Source organism: Pipistrellus kuhlii, unplaced genomic scaffold (genome assembly GCF_014108245.1).
Source record: "Pipistrellus kuhlii isolate mPipKuh1 unplaced genomic scaffold, mPipKuh1.p scaffold_m20_p_6, whole genome shotgun sequence".
Taxonomy (NCBI): domain Eukaryota; kingdom Metazoa; phylum Chordata; class Mammalia; order Chiroptera; family Vespertilionidae; genus Pipistrellus; species Pipistrellus kuhlii.
In genome coordinates, this window is record NW_023425562.1 from 27,515,941 (window position 1) to 27,538,485 (window position 22,545).

The 22,545-nt window shown below is 38.5% G+C and overlaps 1 protein-coding gene across 5 annotated transcripts in view; it reads left to right on the forward strand.

The window, feature by feature from the left end:
• PIEZO2 (piezo type mechanosensitive ion channel component 2) overlaps window positions 1-22,545 on the forward strand; it is a 309,124-nt gene that overhangs the window by 218,179 nt on the left and 68,400 nt on the right. For all 5 annotated transcript variants that reach the window (XM_036418633.2, XM_036418635.2, XM_045574327.1 and 2 more), the window contains 7 exons: window positions 1,809-2,039; window positions 2,827-2,950; window positions 3,597-3,886; window positions 5,109-5,257; window positions 7,582-7,755; window positions 18,567-18,778; window positions 19,545-19,705. In XM_036418633.2, the coding sequence (XP_036274526.1) occupies window positions 1,809-2,039; window positions 2,827-2,950; window positions 3,597-3,886; window positions 5,109-5,257; window positions 7,582-7,755; window positions 18,567-18,778; window positions 19,545-19,705 (1,341 nt within the window). The remainder of the gene's footprint in view (window positions 1-1,808; window positions 2,040-2,826; window positions 2,951-3,596; window positions 3,887-5,108; window positions 5,258-7,581; window positions 7,756-18,566; window positions 18,779-19,544; window positions 19,706-22,545) is intronic.

Consider the following 22,545-nt stretch of genomic DNA (forward strand, 5'->3'; position numbering starts at 1 on the left):
TGACTCTGTTAGAACAATATATGATTTATTCAAGAATACTAAGTGCAGATATACTAACCTCTCCGGAAACCCAAACACTGAACGTAGGAAGCAACATACTGCAGAGTCTGCTTCCCAGCTATCACAACTGAGAGGCATAGGTGACTTTGATTTTAAAAGAGAAGAAGTTTTTTTTTTAAAAAAATCCACATCACTGCCGAAACCAGTTTGGCTCAGTGGATAGAGCGTCGGCCTGTGGACTGAAAGGTCCCGGGTTCGATTCCGGTCAAGGGCATGTACCTTGATTGCGGACACATCTTCAGTAGGGGGTGTGCAAGAGGCAGCTGATCGATGTTTCTCTCTCATCGATGTTTCTAACTCTCTATCCTTCTGTCTTCCTCTCTATAAAAAAATCAATAAAATATATATTTTTAAAAATCCACATCACTTGTTTTTCTCCTTTTTCATTCTCACCTTCCAAACAAGAATAGTGTGCAGGGGGAAAATCTGCTGGGATTATAATCTCTGTGAAGCTTATTTTCCTGGGTCACTCACACAAAAATGCTAGTCACATCTGCCTCTCATACTGGGATAAATGCATTAAATACAGTATTTAATGCAGATATATCAAATGTTACCTGAATTTTGATAAGACACTATTTCCAAGAAATAAATGTTTATGAAAATAAGTCAGACTTGATCATAGTTGTCAGTCACTAACTTAATCTTTAAAAAAGGAATTTTAATTTTCAGTTTATACCTATATATTTTAACCAACAATTTAAGATAATTTACCACTTAAAAAGCTGCTACCTGTGCTTTAGGACAAATTTGCAAATCACTGAGAGGAAATATTTATTTGGTCCAGGCAGACTTCTTTTATCTTAATACCTACTTTCCGGAAGCAAAACAGACTTATAAAACACTTCAGACTTTATAACTAACTCTTGATAATTAGTGCTATTCAGGAAGATGATAGATTGCAATTAGTACCAGACATATCTAGAAATTGTTTTAAAAGGTCTATAAAATTTTTGGATCAGAGATTATGATTTACCATGAGAGCAGTATGATCTGAGTCCATTGTAGAGGACTTTGAAATTCACCAGGCAGATTGGGTGTCTAGGAAAGGAATTCTATCAATTAATACTATTTGTGACCCTGATTTACTCATTGTTCTGGTAGCTGCCCTTTGAGATACATTTCTGATTCTTTGAAAGTTTAGTGTGCATGGAAGGTGTATCCTTTGTCCAAGCAGTGTGAGGGCTCTTAGTCCTACTCCTTATAGGACAGAAGCTGAGGCTGGTCTTTAAATTAACTTGGCTTTATTTGTGCAGAAACCTGACATACAGCTTCCTCATGGGCATTTTCTAATTTCTCTCATTGCATTTTCTTGGGTATCTGAGAGTGATCTGTGAAGCGCAACAAGTATGCTTACCCTGGTGGTTCCAACAGCTTCCATTTCGGAACCCAGCTCTGGGCCAAGCGGGGAGAAAGTATTTACAGTTGCTTTTAATACTGCAAAGGAGGGTAAAGATGAAGACCTTTGGGGCTGGAGGGAAAAGAACCTGGAATGAAGACCCCCTTGCCTTTAAATCTGTTCCCTATAGGAGTGTCAAGAGCAATGTTCTTCTCAGGAGAATCAGTCTTTCTCTTCTCTTCCCTCTGTGCTGCAGGCTGGGGTCTCTCTCCATGATTTCAGCACAACTCTCTCCTCTCCCCGGTTTGAATGTTACTTACTTTCTCTTCATAGATGACTTTTAGCTTACCAGAGTAGATGACTCTATGCTGTATTGACCATTGCTTTTCCTCCCTGTTCCCCCGTCAAGGCTTGGAGCATCACCTATCACAGCTGGCTGACTTTCGTGCTGTTGATTTGGTCATGCACTCTTTGGATGATTCGCAACAGAAGAAAATATGCCATGATCAGCTCTCCTTTCATGGTTGTCTATGCAAATCTATTGCTGATATTACAATATATATGGAGTTTTGAACTTCCAGAAATTAAAAAGGTCCCAGGATTTTTAGAAAAGAAAGATCCAGGAGAACTCGCCTCCAAGGTAAGTGACTAAGAAACCAAGAACATAAAACATTATAACCACAATAAGAATAATAATCATATCTAAGCAAAAACTTACGAAAATCGGTTGCAAATATTCATTGCTTTACCAAAAATGAATAGATATGAAACTATAATAATTCAAACATGAACAAAATTATTACACCATGCTTTTAGAACTTATTTAAAAGTGACAATGCTTTCCACTCAAAGAATACATATACTCAAAGTTATTTTTAGTATAAATTATAATTTAGTACGATTTTCAATGGGTGTGCTGCAACTGGGACACTTGTGTACTGCAAAATTTTTTAAAAGATGCAACACCTGATTATTGCAGGGGCACTGACCTCTTTTCTTTTAGACTGTCAAATAAAAAAATAACAGCAATCAAAACAACAGTAAACCACCTGGTATGAATGAATAAAAAATACACCTATTTTTTTGTTAGGTTGGCAAAAACATATATATTTTTTGTGTGCCTCAGAACTTTAGTAATTACTTTATGTGTACTATAAGATTAAAAAGATTGAAAATTTCTGGTATAGTAGAAATGAGATGAGGAAAATAGGGAAATAAAATGTAATATAAATATAAGGATTAGAGGACTTTGATAATTGATTTGCAAAACAGGCTGAACCTATTGCTGTTACAGATAATTATTGATTATTAGTTAAAATATTTTTCTCTAATTATGACCTTAAAGAGATTTTTAGCATCAAAAATTAAATATGGCATGCTTTTCTTTTTTTGGTGATTATATATAATATTCCTTCATCTATTTTCAGATACTTTTCACCATTACTTTTTGGCTACTACTGAGGCAACACCTCACGGAGCAAAAAGCTCTTCGAGAAAAGGAAGCTCTTTTATCTGAGGTCAAAATTGAAACTCAGGAAATTGAAGAAAAAGGTAAGTTAGTGTTTTTTTGGAGATTTTTAAGTCAGTGTGTGACTGGAGATTTTTGTGCTCAGCAGAATTACAGAGAAAGAGCCCCTATGCTTCAGACTAGGTGGAAGGTGAACATGCACTTGGAGTGATAAATAGCAGTATTGAACGATGTGAGATTTAAATGACACGTGAGATTCACAGGAGCTTTTGAAAATATTGTATCATTTGATCCCCACAAAAGTGATTCCCACTTAAAGGGAGAAGGAAGAAGGGACTGATTTCTCTAAGGTAATATTGTAGGAGCCACCAAACAATCAGAATTCAAAATTGAAATAGTAGTTTTAATTTGTGTTCTTGTTACCTATTTATTTTTCTAAAATCTGCTGTACTTAAAGCGATCATGGATATTGCAGATGAAATAAGTATTCTAAAAGATAAGTATAAAATGTTACCAAACTTATTTCTTTTAAAATGTATCACAGAAGGGTTATAAAATTTGACTCTGATTAGTTACAAATGCTGCCTGGTTCACTAAAACAGTCTAAAACCATTCAAATCACATAGTAACACACAAAATACATGCTTCCATGTCCCACATCTGGCACCTGTTCAAAGGATTTGGTCAGGGAACCAACTAGGTATAACGACACAGTCTTTTATTTTGAAGATGATGAAGAAGAAACACAAGTGGAAGGAGATGCTGAAGAGAGGGAGGAAGAAGAGGAAGAAATGGAAGAGAAGCAAGAGAGTAAGAAAGAAGAGGAGGAGGAGGAGGTGGAAGAAGATGATGACCAGGACATCATGAAAGTCCTTGGCAATTTGGTGGTGGCCATGTTCATTAAGTACTGGATCTACGTCTGCGGAGGGATGTTCTTCTTCGTCAGCTTCGAGGGTAAAATCGTGATGTACAAAATCATCTACATGGTGCTGTTTCTGTTCTGTGTGGCCTTGTACCAGGTGGGTCATCGGTTGTCGTCTAATTTTTAATTCTCACACCCACCCCAGGACTATATGTGTGCTTCCTATGATTGCATTCTGAGTTACTATAATAATAATCCCAGGAACAACAACAACAACAACAACAACATAATAATAATAATCCCGGGAACAAATATCATTTAAATGATATGCAATTCAAACATGGCATATTAAGAACTCTACAATGGGAAGTGACTTCATTTTGTTCATTATTTTAAAATTTTAAGGTCTTAAAAAAGCAATTAAAAATAGTTCATGAGCTTTTCAAAAAAATGTTTGATTAAAAAAAAAAGGAGCCTATAAAATTAGGTTAATTTTAGTAGTCATTTAAGAACAGTGACTGAGTAATCTAAAATACTGTATGATACTCAATGCACTTGTCTTCTAGAGTTTGGAATCAGAAAACTGTGTGTGTATACACCTCTATTGTAATGTGTCAACTGCTTACGCATTTCATTAATTAGAAGTTATAGAATATTATACTTAATTAGTCTCTACAAATTCAGTTTTAACTGATGATAAAAATTTTAATTCAATGATAGAAACAAGTGCAGCAGTAAAATATTCTTGCATACAGCCATTAAAACACATGAAGCAACTATAATAAACAAGAGTATATTACATGTGGAGATAAAAATGTATCAACTGAAATAAGTCAAGTTTTGAAATACTAGGAAAAATTCAGGAAGGTGTTCTCCAATGAACATCCATAGATTTGTAGTAAAGAACAATGTCTTCTCTCCATGGTGGTTTCACATTTTTAATCATATACTGCCTGCCACCTTGATGTCAAAATTGAGGCAGTTTTCTCCGAGCAATAAACAAAGTGATGGAAGCATCTACTATACTGTTCCTTGAATGTCCTATAGACCAGAGCTTATGCTAAGAGCCTTACAAACATTATTTTACTCTCTTAACAACTCTGAGTGGTTACTTACCGAGGAGGAATGAGAAGCTTAGTATGTCCCAGCAACTTGCCCAAAGACATAGTTAATAACTTCCGGTAGTACCGAGATTCCAATCCAGATCCATTGGATTCTATGAGGAACAGAGCTTCAAAAATTCAATAAAGTCAAATAGGCTTTATTTCCAAGTATTTGTAAATATCATCATCTGCCTTAGTTGAATAAATCAGACATTTTTTTGAGAGTTTTTCTATAACCAGTTTTTGTTTGTTTGTTTTTCAATGACTGATTCACAGGTGCACTATGAATGGTGGAGAAGAATTCTAAAATATTTTTGGATGTCTGTGGTTATTTACACTATGCTGGTGCTTATCTTTATATACACATATCAGTTTGAAAACTTCCCAAGTCTGTGGCAAAATATGACTGGATTGAAGAGAGAAAAGTAAGAAATTTTGGTGTATGAAGGAATGTAATAGTGACAAGCGGGATGATGACTTGAGTGCCTATTGTTCAAAACATTTTATGGAAGGTTTAGTAAAACCTGGTGTAGTTAATGTCTATAAGTTCATTCAGAACAGGATTTACGTCTTATTCATTTGTGTTCTCTCCATCTAATCCTGATGTTGGCACATAATAAGGACTCTGTGAATATGGACTGCAAAGGGAATTGACCGGAAGTGAATTTTCAGCTCTATTTTAATGAAATTACATTTTCTAAAATCAGCTTTATGTGAAACACACCTGTTTAGTACTTAACCAGTCATGTTTTCTGGTTTCCAAATGGGAGCTCAGCTCTTCAGTAGATCATGGACTCACCATATAAAGCAGCAGCTTCTCCTCACTCCTGCAGTTTGTACCATGATTATAAAGAGCAGGTGATGGCACAGGGGAAAAATTATTTAAGTGCTTATAGTCTAGTGATTATGAAATGATTTTCCTTGTGCGTTAATAGATGGTACTCTATCTTTTTCTAGTTTGCTTCTTTAAATAACTGAAATTAGTTTAGAAATCCAACCAGAATTGGGCATAGAGTAAATATACTTCGGAGGCAAAGAGAAGAGATGAAAAGGATCACCAAGCAGCTAGACTAACATATATTTAATATTTTTAATATATTTTATTGATTTTTTTTTACTGAGAGAAAGGGAGAGGGATAAAGAGCTAGAAACATCAATGAGAGAGAATCATCAATCAGCTGCCTCTCGCACACTCCCTACCAGGGATGTGCCCGCAACCAAGTACATACCCTTGACTGGAATCGAACCTGGGACCTTTCAGTCCACAGGCCGATGCTCTATCCACTGAGTCAAACTGGTTTTGGCACATATTTAATAGTTATTCAACAAATATTTATTGAATGCCCTCCATGTGTCAGACACTGTTCTGTGCCTGGGAATACAACAGGAAGCAAGACAGGCAGAATCTAAGCTTTTTGCAGTTTATATTCTAGTAGAGGAGACAAACTAAAGAGAGACTTAATGTATAAATTAATTGTAAATTGTGACAAGTCTGTGAAGGAAACAAAAACAGGCTGAGGTAGTGAATAATGAGGGATTCCAAATGTAAATGAAGTGGTCAGGGCAGGCTTCACTGAGGAGGTGTCACTTAAGTCCCACCTGAAAGATAAGAAGGAGCTTGTCCTTAGGGGGGAAAAATGTGTGAGTTGAGATCTGAAATGCTCAAGAGCATCCCTGGCAAAGAGAAGAGCAAAGCAAAAGGCTGGCCAGAAGTTGGCACACATGAGGAACTGAAAGAAGGCCCTCCTGCCAGGAGCAAGGGGGTGAAGAGTGGAAGGAGAAGAGCTGGGAGGGTTCCACCAGGCACCCAGGTCCTGCATGGCTTATTGGTCATACTGGTTGGCATTTCATTCTTGGTGCAATATTAAAAAGCCTTTGAAGCACCTTGGATTAGCTGAGAAAGAGTGATGCATCAGGAGGCACAAGTAGAAATAAGACTGCTCCGTGAGCAATAGCAGTGAACACAAAGGTGGCTTCACCCAGAATAGGTGGCAGGAGAGATGGACAGCAGAAGTGCTGGTTCAGGAGATGCCCAGGCAGCAGTGAAGGCATAGTGAACAAATGAGAGTTGAAGACAAAAAAAAAAAAAAAAAAAAAAAAAAAAAAAAAAAAAAAAAAAAAAAAAAAAAAAAAGAATAAAGGAAGACTTCCTGACTTGGAAGTTGGCACGGGTTAGACTGTTATACCAGAGGAGACTCTAGTGGTGAGAAGGAGGTGGAGAACAGCTTGGCTGAGGAAAATAGGGAAATCAAGAATACTGTTTTCAGAACACAAATTATGAAATAATTATGAAACAACCAACTTCCAGTAGACATTTCAGTAGAAGAGTGAGAGTCCACAGGAAAAGCCTGCGTTTTAAATGCATATTTAAGTCGTGGATGTAAAGATGGTATTTAAATCCCCAGGAGGAGATGAGATTTTCTAGGGAAACAAAGCTCCAGAAGGACTTGACACTGAGTCCTGGGGCATTTCAGCATCTGGAGGTTCAGTGGAATACAGGAGGTGGTGACATAAGAGTGTGACAGTGTGGGTGCATGAAGACCTGGACTATTTCCAGAAGGAATAGGGGCAAAATTAAACAAAGACAGGGAAGCAGCCACTGAATTTGGCAATACCGGGGTTGTTATTGTCCACTGTGAAAGCAGGTAAATTGGACTGCTGGACACCTGTCGAAGGTGTCCTTTACAGTGAAGGGATTATGTCTTCATTGCCTAAGAAAGGGTCTTATTTCTCCCCCCCGCCCAATCAGGCTTGAGGATCTCGGCTTAGAACAGTTCAGCCTGGCTGAACTATTCACTCGCATATTCATCCCAACCTCCTTTCTGCTGGTGTGCATTTTACACCTTCACTATTTCCATGACCGGTTCCTGGAACTCACAGACCTGAATTCCATTCCCAGCAAGGAAGACAGCCCCATCTACAGGTGAGTGAGTACACACCTCTTAGGAAGGCAGCCCTCCTTCCCCTCCTTCACTGGGCCACCTTACAAGCCAATAATCTAATTTAGAGTTCCAACCTTGAACTTCCCATGAGTATCAACCTGTAAGTGAAAAAAGAAAAAAAAAAGGGATATTTGATGACACTTTTTGAAACAATTGGTAATGATTTATGACATTAATAAAAAGTGACCTTGGTAGTTATTGAGTAGATTCAGAGTACCTGTGTAAACTAAAATAGTTTAGAGTTGGTGATGTATATTGTGTGCCTGTCTAATTCAAAGGAGGTTTCTATTGTGCTGCAAACCAGTAAGGAAGTCATTGTGAGTGAGAGTTTTCCAAAAGATGATTGGGCAGAATTTTCCTTCTGTTCTGGAAATGAACCTTCGCTAGCAGGATAGTATCTACAAGCTACAATAACGCTTGCACCAGCTTAAGGAATACAGTAATTTGATTATTCCCTGTTTGTAACCAGAATAACATTTAAGAAAAAAACGTGAAGACAACATCTTTTAACAGCATTCTGTTGTAATCTTTGCAACAATAAATATAAAGGGATTACAAGTAACAGAGGGGATATTGCTCTCCCTGCCCATGTGCTTTGAAACCCTAATGGATTATCACAACTTCCCCAACCTGTTGTATCACAGGAAAATTGCCACCATTCTTCTATGAATGTCAGTACTGATTTTCTTCTCTGCCTCATAGTTAGCCTATGATTCAGTTTTTGGAAAAATGCTTGTTAAGTAGCTAAAGAAGCCAAGGGCTGTATTAAGGATATAGATGCCACAGTTGAAAATCCCCCTTAACTCTTTTCAAGGGAAAGAATGAGTACCTCAAAAGAAGATGAAGTAGTATTTCATCATGCACCATTTATGAAGTACCAAGTTTTCAATGTTCTGCTCTAGGAGGAGCTGGAATTATGGATAACTCAAAAACACTATTATTTGATGATGAAAAACATTTTATAATTGTTTTCTCTTATGACCAGCAAATTCATTTTCCTTGTGTTTTGTTGAACCTGAGCTTACATTTAGTGTTCATCCTGAGCATACTCCAGGTGACTGTCAGTGTGTCAGCCAGTTATTATTTCTTATCCTCTTTCCACCATAAAGAATCAAGCTCAATGAAAACCCATGTCTTCCCAGTGCCCCAGAAGGAGAAGGGTGTGAATGGGGTAATTTGCTGCCTTCAATGAGAATCAAACATTCAGAAACATAAAGCAGTTTTTAGGCTTATCAGGGTGATCACTTTGGAAGGTACATAAATGTTTAATCACTGTTGTACACCTGAAACAAATATAATATTATATATCAACATTAATTGAAATATAAATTTTTAAAAATTAAAATATAAGAAAAACAGAAGTTTGGGGATCCGTAAGAGAGATTATTTATAGACAAACTTGTTTGCAGGAAAAATAACACTGAGATTAAAAATTTATAAAAACAATGCCTGCATAGATAACTGAATTTTTAATAATTAGAAAAAATATTATTTCATTATTCTTTTGACATTGCTTGTGATACAAATGAGTCAAACTAGCATTTGATATTTAACTCTGACAATGTGATATACTTTATTCAATTATAAACCATCATCATTTTTTCAAAAAAATCACATTCAGTAATCAAGAAAAATATTTTAACCAGCAGAGATTTGAAATGTTTATGAAACAAATATAATCATTACTAATTGCTAATGATACCTTTTTAATTTTTCTTCTAGATGCCTTTTTCCCTTGCATATTTCTTTTCTCTTTGTTAAAGTTTCTCTAGTATCTAGGAGCCTTTTCTTGCCATTATTATTATATACATTTTTTAATTTGGCTGTATATGTCCCTCCTACTACAGTTAGAGAGAGCCCAGGCCACCATTATTTATTATTATTATGTCTAAGTCCTCTTTCACACAATCAAATAGAGATATAAGTCACAATTAAAAAACAAAACAACAGAGAATTTTAGGACCATCTCTATTAATAAAAGGGTAATATGCTAATTAGACCGGATAGACCTGACGTCTTCCAGACATCCTTCCAGATGGCCTTCCAGACAAAGCCACAGCGGCTGCGAGGCGCAGGAGAGGCGGCAATGCAAGAGAGGCACTGCCAGTGGCGCAAGCACCATGGCCCCTTTCACAGAGGTGGCATGGGAGAGGCATGGCTCGAACCCGTCCAGCACCATGACCCCTTCTGCAGAGGCAGCTGCTGTAGCCATGCCTCTGCAGAGGCTGGATGGGGTGCAACCTGCTGTGCCTCAACCTCCCGCAGCCTGTCTCCCAGCTGGCCTGGCTTCAGATTGGCCCCACCCACCAGTGAGCAGAGGGGCGGGGCCAACACTAAGAAGCTACGACCAACAACCATTGCAGCTGGCAGTGGCAGCAGCAGTGGGGTGATTGTCTCTTCCACAGGGAACAGGTCTCAGGGGATGTCATCAGTAGGACATCCCCTGAGGGCTCCTGGCCTGTGAGAGGGAGCAGGCTGGGCTGAAGGACCCCCACACCTAAAGCTACTGGGCCTCTAGTAGTTTTATAGAAGATAGTACATCTCAGAAAAGATTTTACCAGCCTAAGGAATCACAATTTTTGAAATAGCGGGTATGTGAAAACTGAATTGCCTTTGAGTATATAGAATATGATTTAATCTTGTAAGTTCTGGGGAAGAACTACAGCCTCATGTCAATGCATTTTCCATGTTTCCCCAGCTGCTACATTTACAGCCCTTACTCTCTACACCATCGTAAGAGAAGAAAGATTGCAATGATCTGGAGCAGTGTGAAGTCATTACTTGCCCTCCTCACAGCTTTGGTTTATCACTAAGCACTCCCTTAACAGTTAATTTTCTATGAAATTTGCAGGGTAAGGAGAGAGTATATAATGGCAGCTATCTGAAGAGCTTAGGTACATGGGATTTTATTTTTAGTTCAGGGTTGGGGGTGGTGGTGGAGGGAAGCCTTCTGGAACCTTAAGGAATTTGAAGGACTTACTCCAGGTTAGTATTTTTGGACTTCATACAAGAGTTTAATATAACAGTTCCCAAATCTTAACTTCAAACATATGCTCTATAGCCCATCTTTTTAGCAACTCTTTCCTGTTGTAATATTTTTCTTACTTACAATGTTCACCTCACAGTATTTTTATTATTACTATTATTGTTATTATTGTCTCTGGAGTCCTAATCATTGACTACATTAAATTTGAAATGCTGAAGAAGAAACATTTTCACATCCTAGCTGGTTTGGCTCAGTGGATAGAGTATCGGACTTGCAGACTGAAGGGTCCCTGGTTCAATTCTGATCAAATGCACATGCCTGGATTTTGGGCTTGATCCCCAGTGTGGGGCATGCAGTAGGCAGCCAATCTATGATTCTCTCTCATCATTGATGTGTCTATCTCTAATTCCTTCTCCCTTTCTCTCTGAAATCAATAAAAATATATTTTTTAAAAAAGAAAAAGAAATATTTTCAGAACTTGTATTAACCATCATACTTTGCTTTCTCTCTCCCATCTCCTTCATAGATACTTTAAGAAAGAGGGCCTGCAAACTGGGAATAATCAAATTATTGTGTTCCTTAAATTGGTGCAAGCACTATTGCTTCTGTAAATATCCAACTGCCCTTGTCCTATTTTTTCCATTGCGTGTGTGTGCTATGTGCATTATACACATAGGTAGTGTAGGGATATGTCACATGTCTGGAGCAAAATTTATTGTGGTTAGCTGTACCAAATTAGTAAAGTTAGCCTTATGAAAAGGTTTTATGAAATATATAAGATAATATTATTATGTCTAACTTAGTATTCTTAGGACTATCATTTCACTCGTATGTTGATAAAAATATATACCATACCACAATTATAATTCTGATATAATATATACTTAATAATAATGTACTAAATATTCATTACTTATTAAAATATCCATCACTGCAATTTGTCTTAAATTTGAAGGTATTGTGATGCATGTATAAATAAAATGACTTTTCTTAAGCTCCTCTTTTAGAAAACCCTAGAGAACAATATGATGAATGTGGTTATCTAGTAAGATTTTATTATTTTTTTTTTATTCTGGGAAAGGAGTAAGAATTAATCCTTGAGATTGTATTTTATTGATGGGCATACTCTAAAAATGTAAACATTACAAATTTTTAATAAGGTGTATAAGATGGGCAGGGATGAGAAAAATGGAGAGACTTGTTATATTTTTCCTGAATATGTCTAATTTCATGTTGCTATTGGATGTTGCTATCTGTTTTTTGGTGCATGAAATGTGTGTTGATGACATACCTGATGATGGAAAGTGTACAGGACACAATCTGCTTTATTCGTCTCTGTCTAACAATCTCCTTTCTCTCTCCACCCTGTGTCTCTATTGCCACCGCATGCAACCTTGTGCTTCCACCTCTCACCTCGTAGCCATGCCAAAGTCAATGGGCGTGTATATCTAATAATAAATAGGTGGGTACTTCATGTTTTCTCTCTTGTTTTTGTTAAGAAGGGTCTCTTGGTATGTTAAACACCTAACTGTTTGTAATTGAAAAATTATGTCATCAGATAGTGGACAGTGGTTTTCAGGTATGCTCATGGATGTATTTTGCAAATCAAACCATTTGGTATTTATACCAAATGGTGCCGCCAAGTGGATTCGGAGGAGGTTGAAGAGGGTCTTCAGCTGGTGCTCAGCCTTTGGTCTTGGTTCAAATTTCTTGGTAGAATTAGCTCAAGGCTGGCCTGGGAGCTCATCTTTCTCTTCAACACATAATTGAGAGCTCAGCTTAAGAACCACCTCCTCCACAGACTCGCCCATAAGTGCCAGCTTTCCTGCTAAAAGTAACTGGCCTTCCTCTGAATTCCCATTGCCCTTTCTTATGCTACCTCCCAACACTTGCCTCCCAGCCCTCTAGCTGCCTGCTTGTCTTATCTCCCTGGCCAGAGGTGTCAGCTCCTCAGGCCTGGAGGCCCTGTATAAATCACTAAGGTATCCACATATCACCTACCTTGGGGACTTACCCATTAATTGACCCTCAGTAGGTATTTACTAAATGAAGTGAAAATAGTTGCAACAGTGCATGGTGAGAAGCTCTACATACTGAAGAATGATATTTTACATCACCAGATTTCACAATATATTTACATAACACAAAAGGCACAGAGACAGACACTGATCCAGGACCCTATCTTAGATGCATGTCACCTAGCTGAGGAGATAAAAATATGCAAGTGACCACACATAAAAAAGAATAGCATTGGTAATAGTGTGTATCTATTTGTTCTCAAGTGCCCCAACAGTTCAGAGTAAAAATTATTTGGCATCTCATTTACTAAAACTATTCTTATTTTATAAACTAGGTCAATTAAAATATCCACTCCCGTAACTTCGTCATTAGTAATAAAGCCAATAATTTAAGTAATAGAAACACTTGCAATAAACCCAATTAACATGCTTCTTTGAAAGAGTTGGTTTTTTATTCTATTCACTTTTCTCTTATGTAAAATCCTGAGGCTGACAACCAAATAGCAAACCTTAGGAGGTAGAACTTCTAAAAGGAAATGTGAAAAATTAGTGCATCCTTGTGCAGATTGCGAAAGAAGGAGGAATGAGGACTGGCTGGTTGCTTTCAGAAGTCTGTTAGTTGACAATGTGAGGGAGCAAAGTGAACCTCCGAATTTTAGCTGATAGGTACAGAAGTAAAATACAGACTCTAGCTAGAAATCTTGAGCAACTATTTAAATTTCAACACTCAAAACATGAGGGATTATTATTGCATTTTCTCTTCGTGTTTCTCATAAAGTGTTCACCACTTGCATTATGAGGAGATGGTGGGGACACCAAAGAAGACAGGAGTTGGTTTATGGGTTGGTTAGGCAGAGCCTGATGCAAGTTGTGGTCCTGACTGTCCCAGACTTACCTCTTGAGAGAAACGTAATGCCTGTTACCCCAAGACCCCTGAATTCACTCAGGAGTCCCAGAATGATCAAGATTAAAAAATAATACAAAATGATTAAAAACTCAAAGTATTCCAACATTGGCACTATCCTCTTCCTAGTGGAATCGCTTACTGTTGTCTGAATGTTAGCATGTTACTAAAGGCCAGAGCTATGCCCAGAGGAAAACATTACCAAACAAACTCGTCTCTCCCTTGATAACATGTGCTTCTAGAGGTGTGTTTTTTTTTTTTAAATTAAGTTTATTGGGGTGACATTGGTTAATAGGATCAGATAGGTTACAGGTGTAGATTTCTATGTTATAAGATCTATATACAGCACTGTGTGCCCACACCCAAAGCCAGATCATCTCCCGTCTCCATATATTAGGAACAAGTGCTTCTGAAAGGCTGTATGTGTGCTCAATTTTGAAGAAAGTCTACTTTGATTAGAACGATAAGGTGAATGCTTTTATTAAGTAAAGAAGCTTTATTTCCCCCATAATTTATTTATTTATGCTCACTGTTGTGCTTATAAGTTCCCGATGAAAGTGGTTTAGTTGCATTCAATCAACTTCTGGGTTGATTAAAATGTAGACACTGCCTTATAAGGTAGGAGGCAAGGCAAAGTGTTGAGGAGAATAGATGACTAATAACATTTCAATAATATAAAGAATTGTGTGGAAAATCCAACTGAATTAGTAATCACTATGTACTAGAATGCTTTAGTGGGAGCATTTACTAAAACTATTCTTATTTTATAAACTAGGGTATTTCTCCTACATATACAGAAAAGGAAGCCATTTACTCCCCATCCTGCCTAGTGGATTAGTTTGGAGGAATTAGTGCCACACATGTTTAAGATGTGGTATTAAATTTACAAGTCATTTGCTCCTCTATGAATGCAGTCTTCAAAAAGTATTTATAGTTTCTAGAAAATAATCTTAAACACTTAAAATTCTACTTTAAATGTTATTTATAAACACTATAGGTTTGCAAGAAATCTTTTTTCTAGTAGTCTAATGAATGGGGTGAGTGCAGTTTGCATTACCAAATATTCCAAATCAAAATAGTTATAAATAAATGGAATATAGATGGGTATTTTACAAAGGTAAATGAGAACTAGCTTAATATGTGGCTTTTCAAAGTCAGTTTCTCATACAGAATTAGGCCTTTTTAATTCTCCATATAACACAACCTGTTTCTGCTATTTCAAATAAGACTGCCTCACCGTAGCTGGTTTCACTTAGTGGATAGAGCTTGGCCCGAAGATGCTCTAGCTGGTTTGATCAGTGGATAAAGCTAAGCCTCTAGACTGAAGGGTTCTGGGTTTGATTCCGGTCAAGGGCATGTACTTTTGTTGTAGGTTCCCCTGCCCTGGTCAGGGTGTGTGCAGGAGGCAACCAGTCGATTTGTCTCTCTCACATTGATGTTTCTTTCTGTCTCTTTCTCTCCCTTTTACCCTCCCTAAAAATCAAGGGGAAAATATCCTCCAGTGAGGATTAACTACAACAAAAAATGCCCCTCCAGTGCATAGAATTTGGTCACCAAACAGTCAATGCATCATAGTGTATGCCAAGCACAGTGCTGCATTTTGCAAGGGATATGAGTAGAGTAAGACTGAATTTCTCACCTCCAGGGGAGAGTTCTCAGAATCATAATTAGAATAAAATGATGTTGATATAAATAGAGAAACACATAAAGGGCTTTTGAATCATGAAGGAAAGAGAGGGTGAATAAACAGATAAATATCACCTGTTTTGTTAGAATGCAAAAGAATAGTCAGGGAGAGAACTTGTATTTTATTTAAGAAATAGCAAGAGGATTAATGCTCAGAGTCTGAATCATAATAAAAACAAGGCAACAAAACTATAGGCACAGTTAAAGAAAATGCAGAGAGGAAAATGAGCTCCTGTGAGAAAAGGCATGAGAAAAAATGGGATTGATGGAGGTAGGAGGGAGGGGGCTTCACATGTCTGTTTGGAGGCCTGAAGTAGAAACTATTCATATGATGATTCAGTGATTCACACTTGATAATCAGTAAAAAAAAATTACTAGTACTTTAAGCTCCTTAGCCGAACATTTCAGAGAATGCTGGTCCTAGAGTGTGATTTTTAAAAAATATATTTTATTAATTTTTCAGAGAGGAAGTGAGAGGAATAGAGAGTTAGAAACATCGATGAGAGAGAAACATCGACCAGCTGCCTCCTGCACTGGGGATGTGCCTGCAACTAAGGTATATGCCCTTGACCAAAATCGAACCTGGGATCCTTGAGTCCACAGGCCAACGCTCTATCCACTGAGTTAAACCAGTCAGGGCTAGAGTGTGATTTTTAATGTAGCTTGAAAAGTCAGGATCCTTTCTTTTTAATTTGCTTGGAGGAAAGGTCTAAATTAAGGTATATATTCCTTCCTGGAGCATCAGGAAAGAAAACTGCTTTTTGTTTGTTTGCTTCTTTGTTTATTTTTATTTTTATTTATTTTTTTATATATATTTTATTGAGTTTTTACAGAGAGGAAGAGAGAGGGATAGAGAGTTAGAAACATTGATAAGAGAGAATCATTGATCAGCTGTGTCTTGCACACGCCCCACCGGGGATGTGCCTGCAACCAAGGTACATGCCCTTGACCGGAATCGAACCCGGGACCTTTCAGTCCGCAGGCCAACGCTCTATCCACTGAGCCAATCCAGTTTCAGCTGTTTGTTTATTTTTAGTCTTTTAGTCAATAACTCCACTCAACATACCCTGTGTGGAAGGGCACTTTGGGGCCTGGTTGCCTGAGGAGTTTTGTTACGGAGCCACCATAGCAGGTGCAGAAACATCCTCATCTCTGTGCTTTACTCCATAAATAACACTAATTATTAGAAAGCTCTTTGTCAGTATCAATCCATGGCAGTGTCGATGGAGACATTCGAAACACACTGAGATGGCCATACTTCCACAGTAAAAGCTAGCAAATCCCTGCCTTGAAGAAAATGTTTATCTTCTCACTTACAAAGGCACACCCTTGGCAGTGCTGAAGAGAACAGATACATACTGACAACTGCAGCACCTGACTGCTTTTGCCTGTAGCACCCTTTGCTCTGTACAGTGCTGACAAAGAGGGAACAGCAGTGTGCTCTCTGGAGCGCAATGCACAGTGTTGTTGTGCAACATTGCTACTGCAGTGTCAAGGCTGGGGGACTTTTCCCAAACATGGCAGGGTCCATTGACTAGCTTTAGAATGTCCACTTGACTCCTTCCACCAGGGCTGAAACATCCTTAGAATGTTATTTCTTCATGCAATTAACAATTTGTGGCATCAGTTAATTTACCTGCTTGACACTCTGTTAAAAGTAATTACTTTTGCCCTGGCTAGCATGGCTCAGTTGGTTGGGTTGCCAATTTGGATTCCCAGTCAGGGCAGCTGGTTGATGTTTCATTCTCACGTCGATGTTTCTCTCCCTCTCCCTTCTTCATTCTCTAAATATCAATAAAAATGTTTTCTAAGTAATTGCTTTTGATTGATAACCTCTCTGAAAGTTGAAGGACAGTGTAGATTCATTACAATAGTTATCCAACATCATTGGTGTGTTTCAAATGTAAAACCAACAATTTTTAAGTAAGCTTCGATTGTATTTTAGAGGAAATACATTAAATTCCAGGAGGGTTGAATAATTTACTCAGAGCCCACAACTATACAGGTAGAATAATGTTATTAATCGTTCATCCAGTTACAACGAAGCTGATATGTATAGATTAATTATGACAAATGGACAAGACCACCAGGATCTCCAGGAGACCTGTTCCTAATGCCTTCTTTATTACCCACAAATGTTCCTTCAATCATTCATTTGAATATGAATAAAAAAATCAAGAGACAGAGCATACTTGTTCTTATCCACTGTGAAACCAGCTGCGATGCCCTGGCTGCCATCCCCGCTCTGTGAGGCTGCGCCACCCTCATGCTCACTCTGGCCCTCCCCTGCCCTCAGCTCAAGGCTAGCACAGCAGCTCACATTCGTGCCCATGAACGGGGATATCACGCAGACACCCTTCTGGAAGCATTTAGCGCCCATGGCATATGCTTGCAATGATGGCAAAATGGGATGAGTCTATGCCAAGGTTGATGGAAAGCACACATTAGTTAAGAATTTTTTAAAAACCCGTATAAAATGTGAATGACTTGATTCTCGCAGGATGGTTTGCTGCGTTACTAAAGAAGCATGACGTGATTGGCCTCAATAGCTTATATAGCCTCTCCCTGACCACCCGCAGGCCTGCCCACTCTCAAACCAGTCGCCAAGCCCAGGGCCCCCAGCACATGCACACTGCTGCCACCACCCTGGCATGCATTTGCGTTCGCACTTCCCGCAGCCGCACATAGTGGATGATATGTAGCATGATGTGTGATCTCTGACAGTCCTTATAACTCTTCTGTTCTCATCTCCTTTTTTTTTTTCCTTTCTATTTCAATTACTTTGAGCAGCATCAAGAAAAAATTACCAATCCACCAAAATGCGTAAGTCCCCCTGTGAAGCCATGAAATGCTTGCTCTACATGACACCATTTCATGCTTCTACATCCTAAACTCTGACCATTTTGTCCTCCGGGAAAAATGTCAAGTTTAGGTGTCGAGAGCTCTCGTGACTTGACTAATCATTATAACCTTAATTGGAAGCGATAATAAAACCTAAGTGAGCTTACAGTTTGGTTTTAGAAAAAGCTTTTAAAAATAAAATAAAAAAGTGACAAGAGGCTAACCACCCCACCTGGCAAGGCCTGTGCACACGCACTGACGTTCATTTTTGTTCCTCCTCCTGAAACACGCCCCTCACTCACTCGACTGTCTCCCAGCATCCTTGCCCCTCCTGACTCTGCTGCTCTCTGCCAACAGGCTGGCCCACCCTGAAGGAAGCCTGCCAGACCTCACCATGCTGAACCTGACCGCCAGCCCGGAGAAGCCAGAGGAGAAGCAGGTGGTTGAGTTTGGTGAGGAGAAACCAGAGGGATGCTCTGAAAAAGTGGAGAAGGGTGAGCTTGGGAAAGACAGCAGCGAGGAGGAGGAGGAGGAGGAGGAAGAAGATGAAGAGGAGGAAGAGACATCAGGTAACTTACTCACTACCAGGAGCTGCTCAGGAAATGGTGGCAGACAGATCAGTGAATGCAGCACAGACTTCACCAAACAGATCCATATTGGATTGGTTCAGCAAAACAAAAATTGCCCTAGTGAAATGTTCCTGTTGCATTTGCACAAGGCAGAAAGAAAAAAAATGATGAATTTGATGAAAAGCTATGCTTAACATGAGCCTGACCGCATTGTGTGAGCTAGGCTGGGTCACGCTGATGCTTAGCGTTCACCTGCAATTGCCAGGGGAGCAGGCTCTTCCTGCTTCCAGCAGCCGGCTGCCTGGCTGCTCCCACCTGCCACCGAGAGCTTTACCCACTCTCTAGTCTAGCCCCTGGAAGGAGCATGGCACCTCTAGAAGCATGAGTTTGGCAATAAGAATGTCATTTAGATGAAGTTCATGTGACTTAATATTCCCAGAAAATTGGGGAATCATAGTACAGCTTTAAGAGATAATCAGGTCAAGATTCTTCTTCATATTAATTAAATTAAAAGGGAGATCAAAGTAACCTTGTCCTTGGACATGCTGTCTAAGTCATCATCACCACGTGTGAGTCTTAGACTACCTGTCACCAGATTTTGGAAATTTTAGAGTTCAACTGCTACTATTATTTTGCATCTTCTTATTCCAAACTGAAAGTTCCAAGATATGCTTTAAACAACAATGCCCACCCCCCTCAAAACACACACACACACAACAAACACGTTCACTTTTTTTATATTCTTGGGTGAATTCCTGTTTTGCAGATTTAAGGAACAAATGGCACCTGGTGATTGACCGCCTCACAGTGCTCTTCCTCAAGTTCCTGGAGTACTTCCACAAGCTGCAGGTGTTCATGTGGTGGATTTTGGAGTTGCATATCATCAAAATTGTTTCATCATACATTATCTGGGTCTCTGTGAAAGAGGCAAGTGAACATTTGTAGCAGCGTCAAGTCAAACAGTTTCTGTTCCAACTCTATTATTTTTTTGAAATGTAATTCCCAAAACATTAGAACATCAAGACCTGAGATAGGCACATACACTTTATTTTACAGAAAATGAAAGGACAATTGTCCCAAAGGAAGGGGGAACAAAATAGGGGAAAAGTGTCCTGGCTTAGTTACTAAATGGCTTGGACATATTATAAAGGTGGCTTGTTTTCATTAATTAAAGTGTGTGAGAACAAGCTACCTTTCTTTACTATAAGTGAGAAAATCTATCTCCCCAAATTCTCTTTGAGAAATAAACAATAGTTTATGTTACCAAAGAGTAAACTTGGATTCCAAAATTTGATAAAATTATGAATAGAGTTCATCTTATTTTATTATTGGACTAGAGGCCCAGTGTACCAAATTCATGCACAGGTAGGGTCCTAGGCCTGGCAGTGATTAGGGCCGATTGGGGCTTACCTCTCCTGGTTGCTGGCTTCTGTCTGGGGCCTTTCTTCATTCTACACAGCCCCCTGATAGTCAGTGCACATCATAGTGTGTGGTCAAACTCCCAAGGGGACAATTTTGCATATTAGCCTTTTATATATATATATATATATATATATATAGATCTTTTAAGACAAGACAGTAATAACACTTACTATTCGTAGCTCATTACTTTTGATTAATACAAAATATAGCCTTTCTCAAAAATTGCTGATCAGTAAATGGCAAAATGAGAACCAAGTCAGCATCCCCAGTTAAATCTTTAAGAGGTGTGACCACATTCTTTGAATTCAAACTATCCTCAGCCAGGGCTATCAGCCAGAGAGCTTGTTTTCACAAATGTTCATGGTCATTCTACCACTAACATTAAACCTTTCCAATGTTATCATTATGGGCATCCAAGAGAGAGAGGACTCTGAGAAAGAATTTGTTACAGAAACCTGTCTCATATCAACATTCCTTACTGAGGAACAATTCCACTTCGGAATGACCTAATTTAAAAATATATGTACCATTCTCTTCCCCTTTTATACATAACTATGTTTTCATTTCTAAGAATCCTAGAGTGCTATATATGAGATCAAGTTATTCTTTGAGGAAAGGGACTATATATTTCTTCTAGTATCCTTAGTAATTCCCAATGGGTCTGGCCAATTGTAGAAGCACAATGAATGTTTACTGACTGAAGGAAGGAAGCAAAGAACTTTGCAAGCTTGAGATTCTTCCGAAATGTCAGATGATGTTTCATTATTATTATTTTTTATTATTACTTTCACTCTCACTAAGAATGCATTTAGCCTTTCTTAAATGCTTATAATAAATTACAATAAATTGAATGCTTACCCTGTGCTAGATGCTGGTATAAAGGCATTAAAAACACTTCTGGTCTCAGCTTGCAATCTAATGGTAATTGCTGGTAAATAAAACCAAAATCACATTAACTATTGGGTTACAGATATCCTCTAGAAGCTCTGGACACACAGGGAGGGAGACGGTACACAAAAGGTTGCATTGAAGTTGTGGGTACTCTGAGAGAGGGATGGGTAAACACAGGGCCAGGAACCACAGTTCTTGGAGGCTCCTCTCTCAAGGCAGTGGCTTAAAGCTTCATAAGTTTATGTTCAGATAAAATGACAATTTGTGTAAAAGTGTTTTGTTGGGAAGGCATTATGGAATAAAATTACCGTCCAAAATTCTTTGATAATGAAAAGCATCTGGACATTTGTTCTATAGGATTATCAGTCATTTCCCTAGGAATTCTGACCACTGAACATGACCTCACTCTTGCCTGTCTCCAGAACACCTTCACTGGATATCTCTAACACTGAGCTCATTGCCTCTATCTGTATCAGTCCTTGTTTTCAATTGCTCTAACAGATTCCTAACTCTGCTCTAATCCTTCCTCCTAATACGCATTCTGTCATGCAGTCAGAATCATTTTTTTTTTAGCATGATCATGTTCATCTTCTACTTGGAAACTTCTAACAGCTCTCTGTCATTCTCCCAATAACACGATATAACATTGAACTGGTCCTACACCACTTCACCATTTCCTTTCCCAGACACCCAATCTGCCTGGTGAATTTCAAAGTCCTCTACAATGGACTCAGATCACACTGCTCTCACGGTAAACCATGTGCTCCTCCAAAGCAAGATGTCCACCCCATGCTTTCTCTTGCCTATAAAGCCTTGGACCAGTGATTCCTCTGCCAGGCTAACTCCAGTTTGACTGCAGGTCCTTTGGACAATTTTCCCCAGTGCTGGGCTAGATGATCAGCTGTGTGTGCCACACATCTCGACTCACTCCAGCAGGGCTCTTCCTCTGTCATGTTGCCATAGGCTGCTTACCCAGTTCTCGTTGGCATGACCCCATGTGTTTCTTGAAGATAGGGACCCACACAGGATATGTTACCTTGAACCTAGTTAGGACTTAATAAAAGATAACATTTTTCTTCTCTTTCTCTCTAAAATTTTATTGTACTATATTTATACTTAATGCCTTAAATACCTAATAAAAAATAACAAAGAGACTTAATTTTATAGTATCCTTACTAGGATTTACTTTTTAATGTACCACTTGTTGGTAACTGAGGAGGAGGAGTGACCTAGCTAGTCAAAATATTTTGTTAAATGTTAACATTTATTATGTTGGTGAATGCCTTACATTTACAGGGCACTTCTACATACAGTATTTCTTTCATCCTCAATTAACTCTGTAAGGCAGCTCTTACTACCCTAAGATGTCAGCACTTAATTCTAAGCAGTTCCTTGCTCTGGACAGTGTCTAGTAGTTAAGTAGAATAGTAGATTATAAATTGCAGACTTAAATA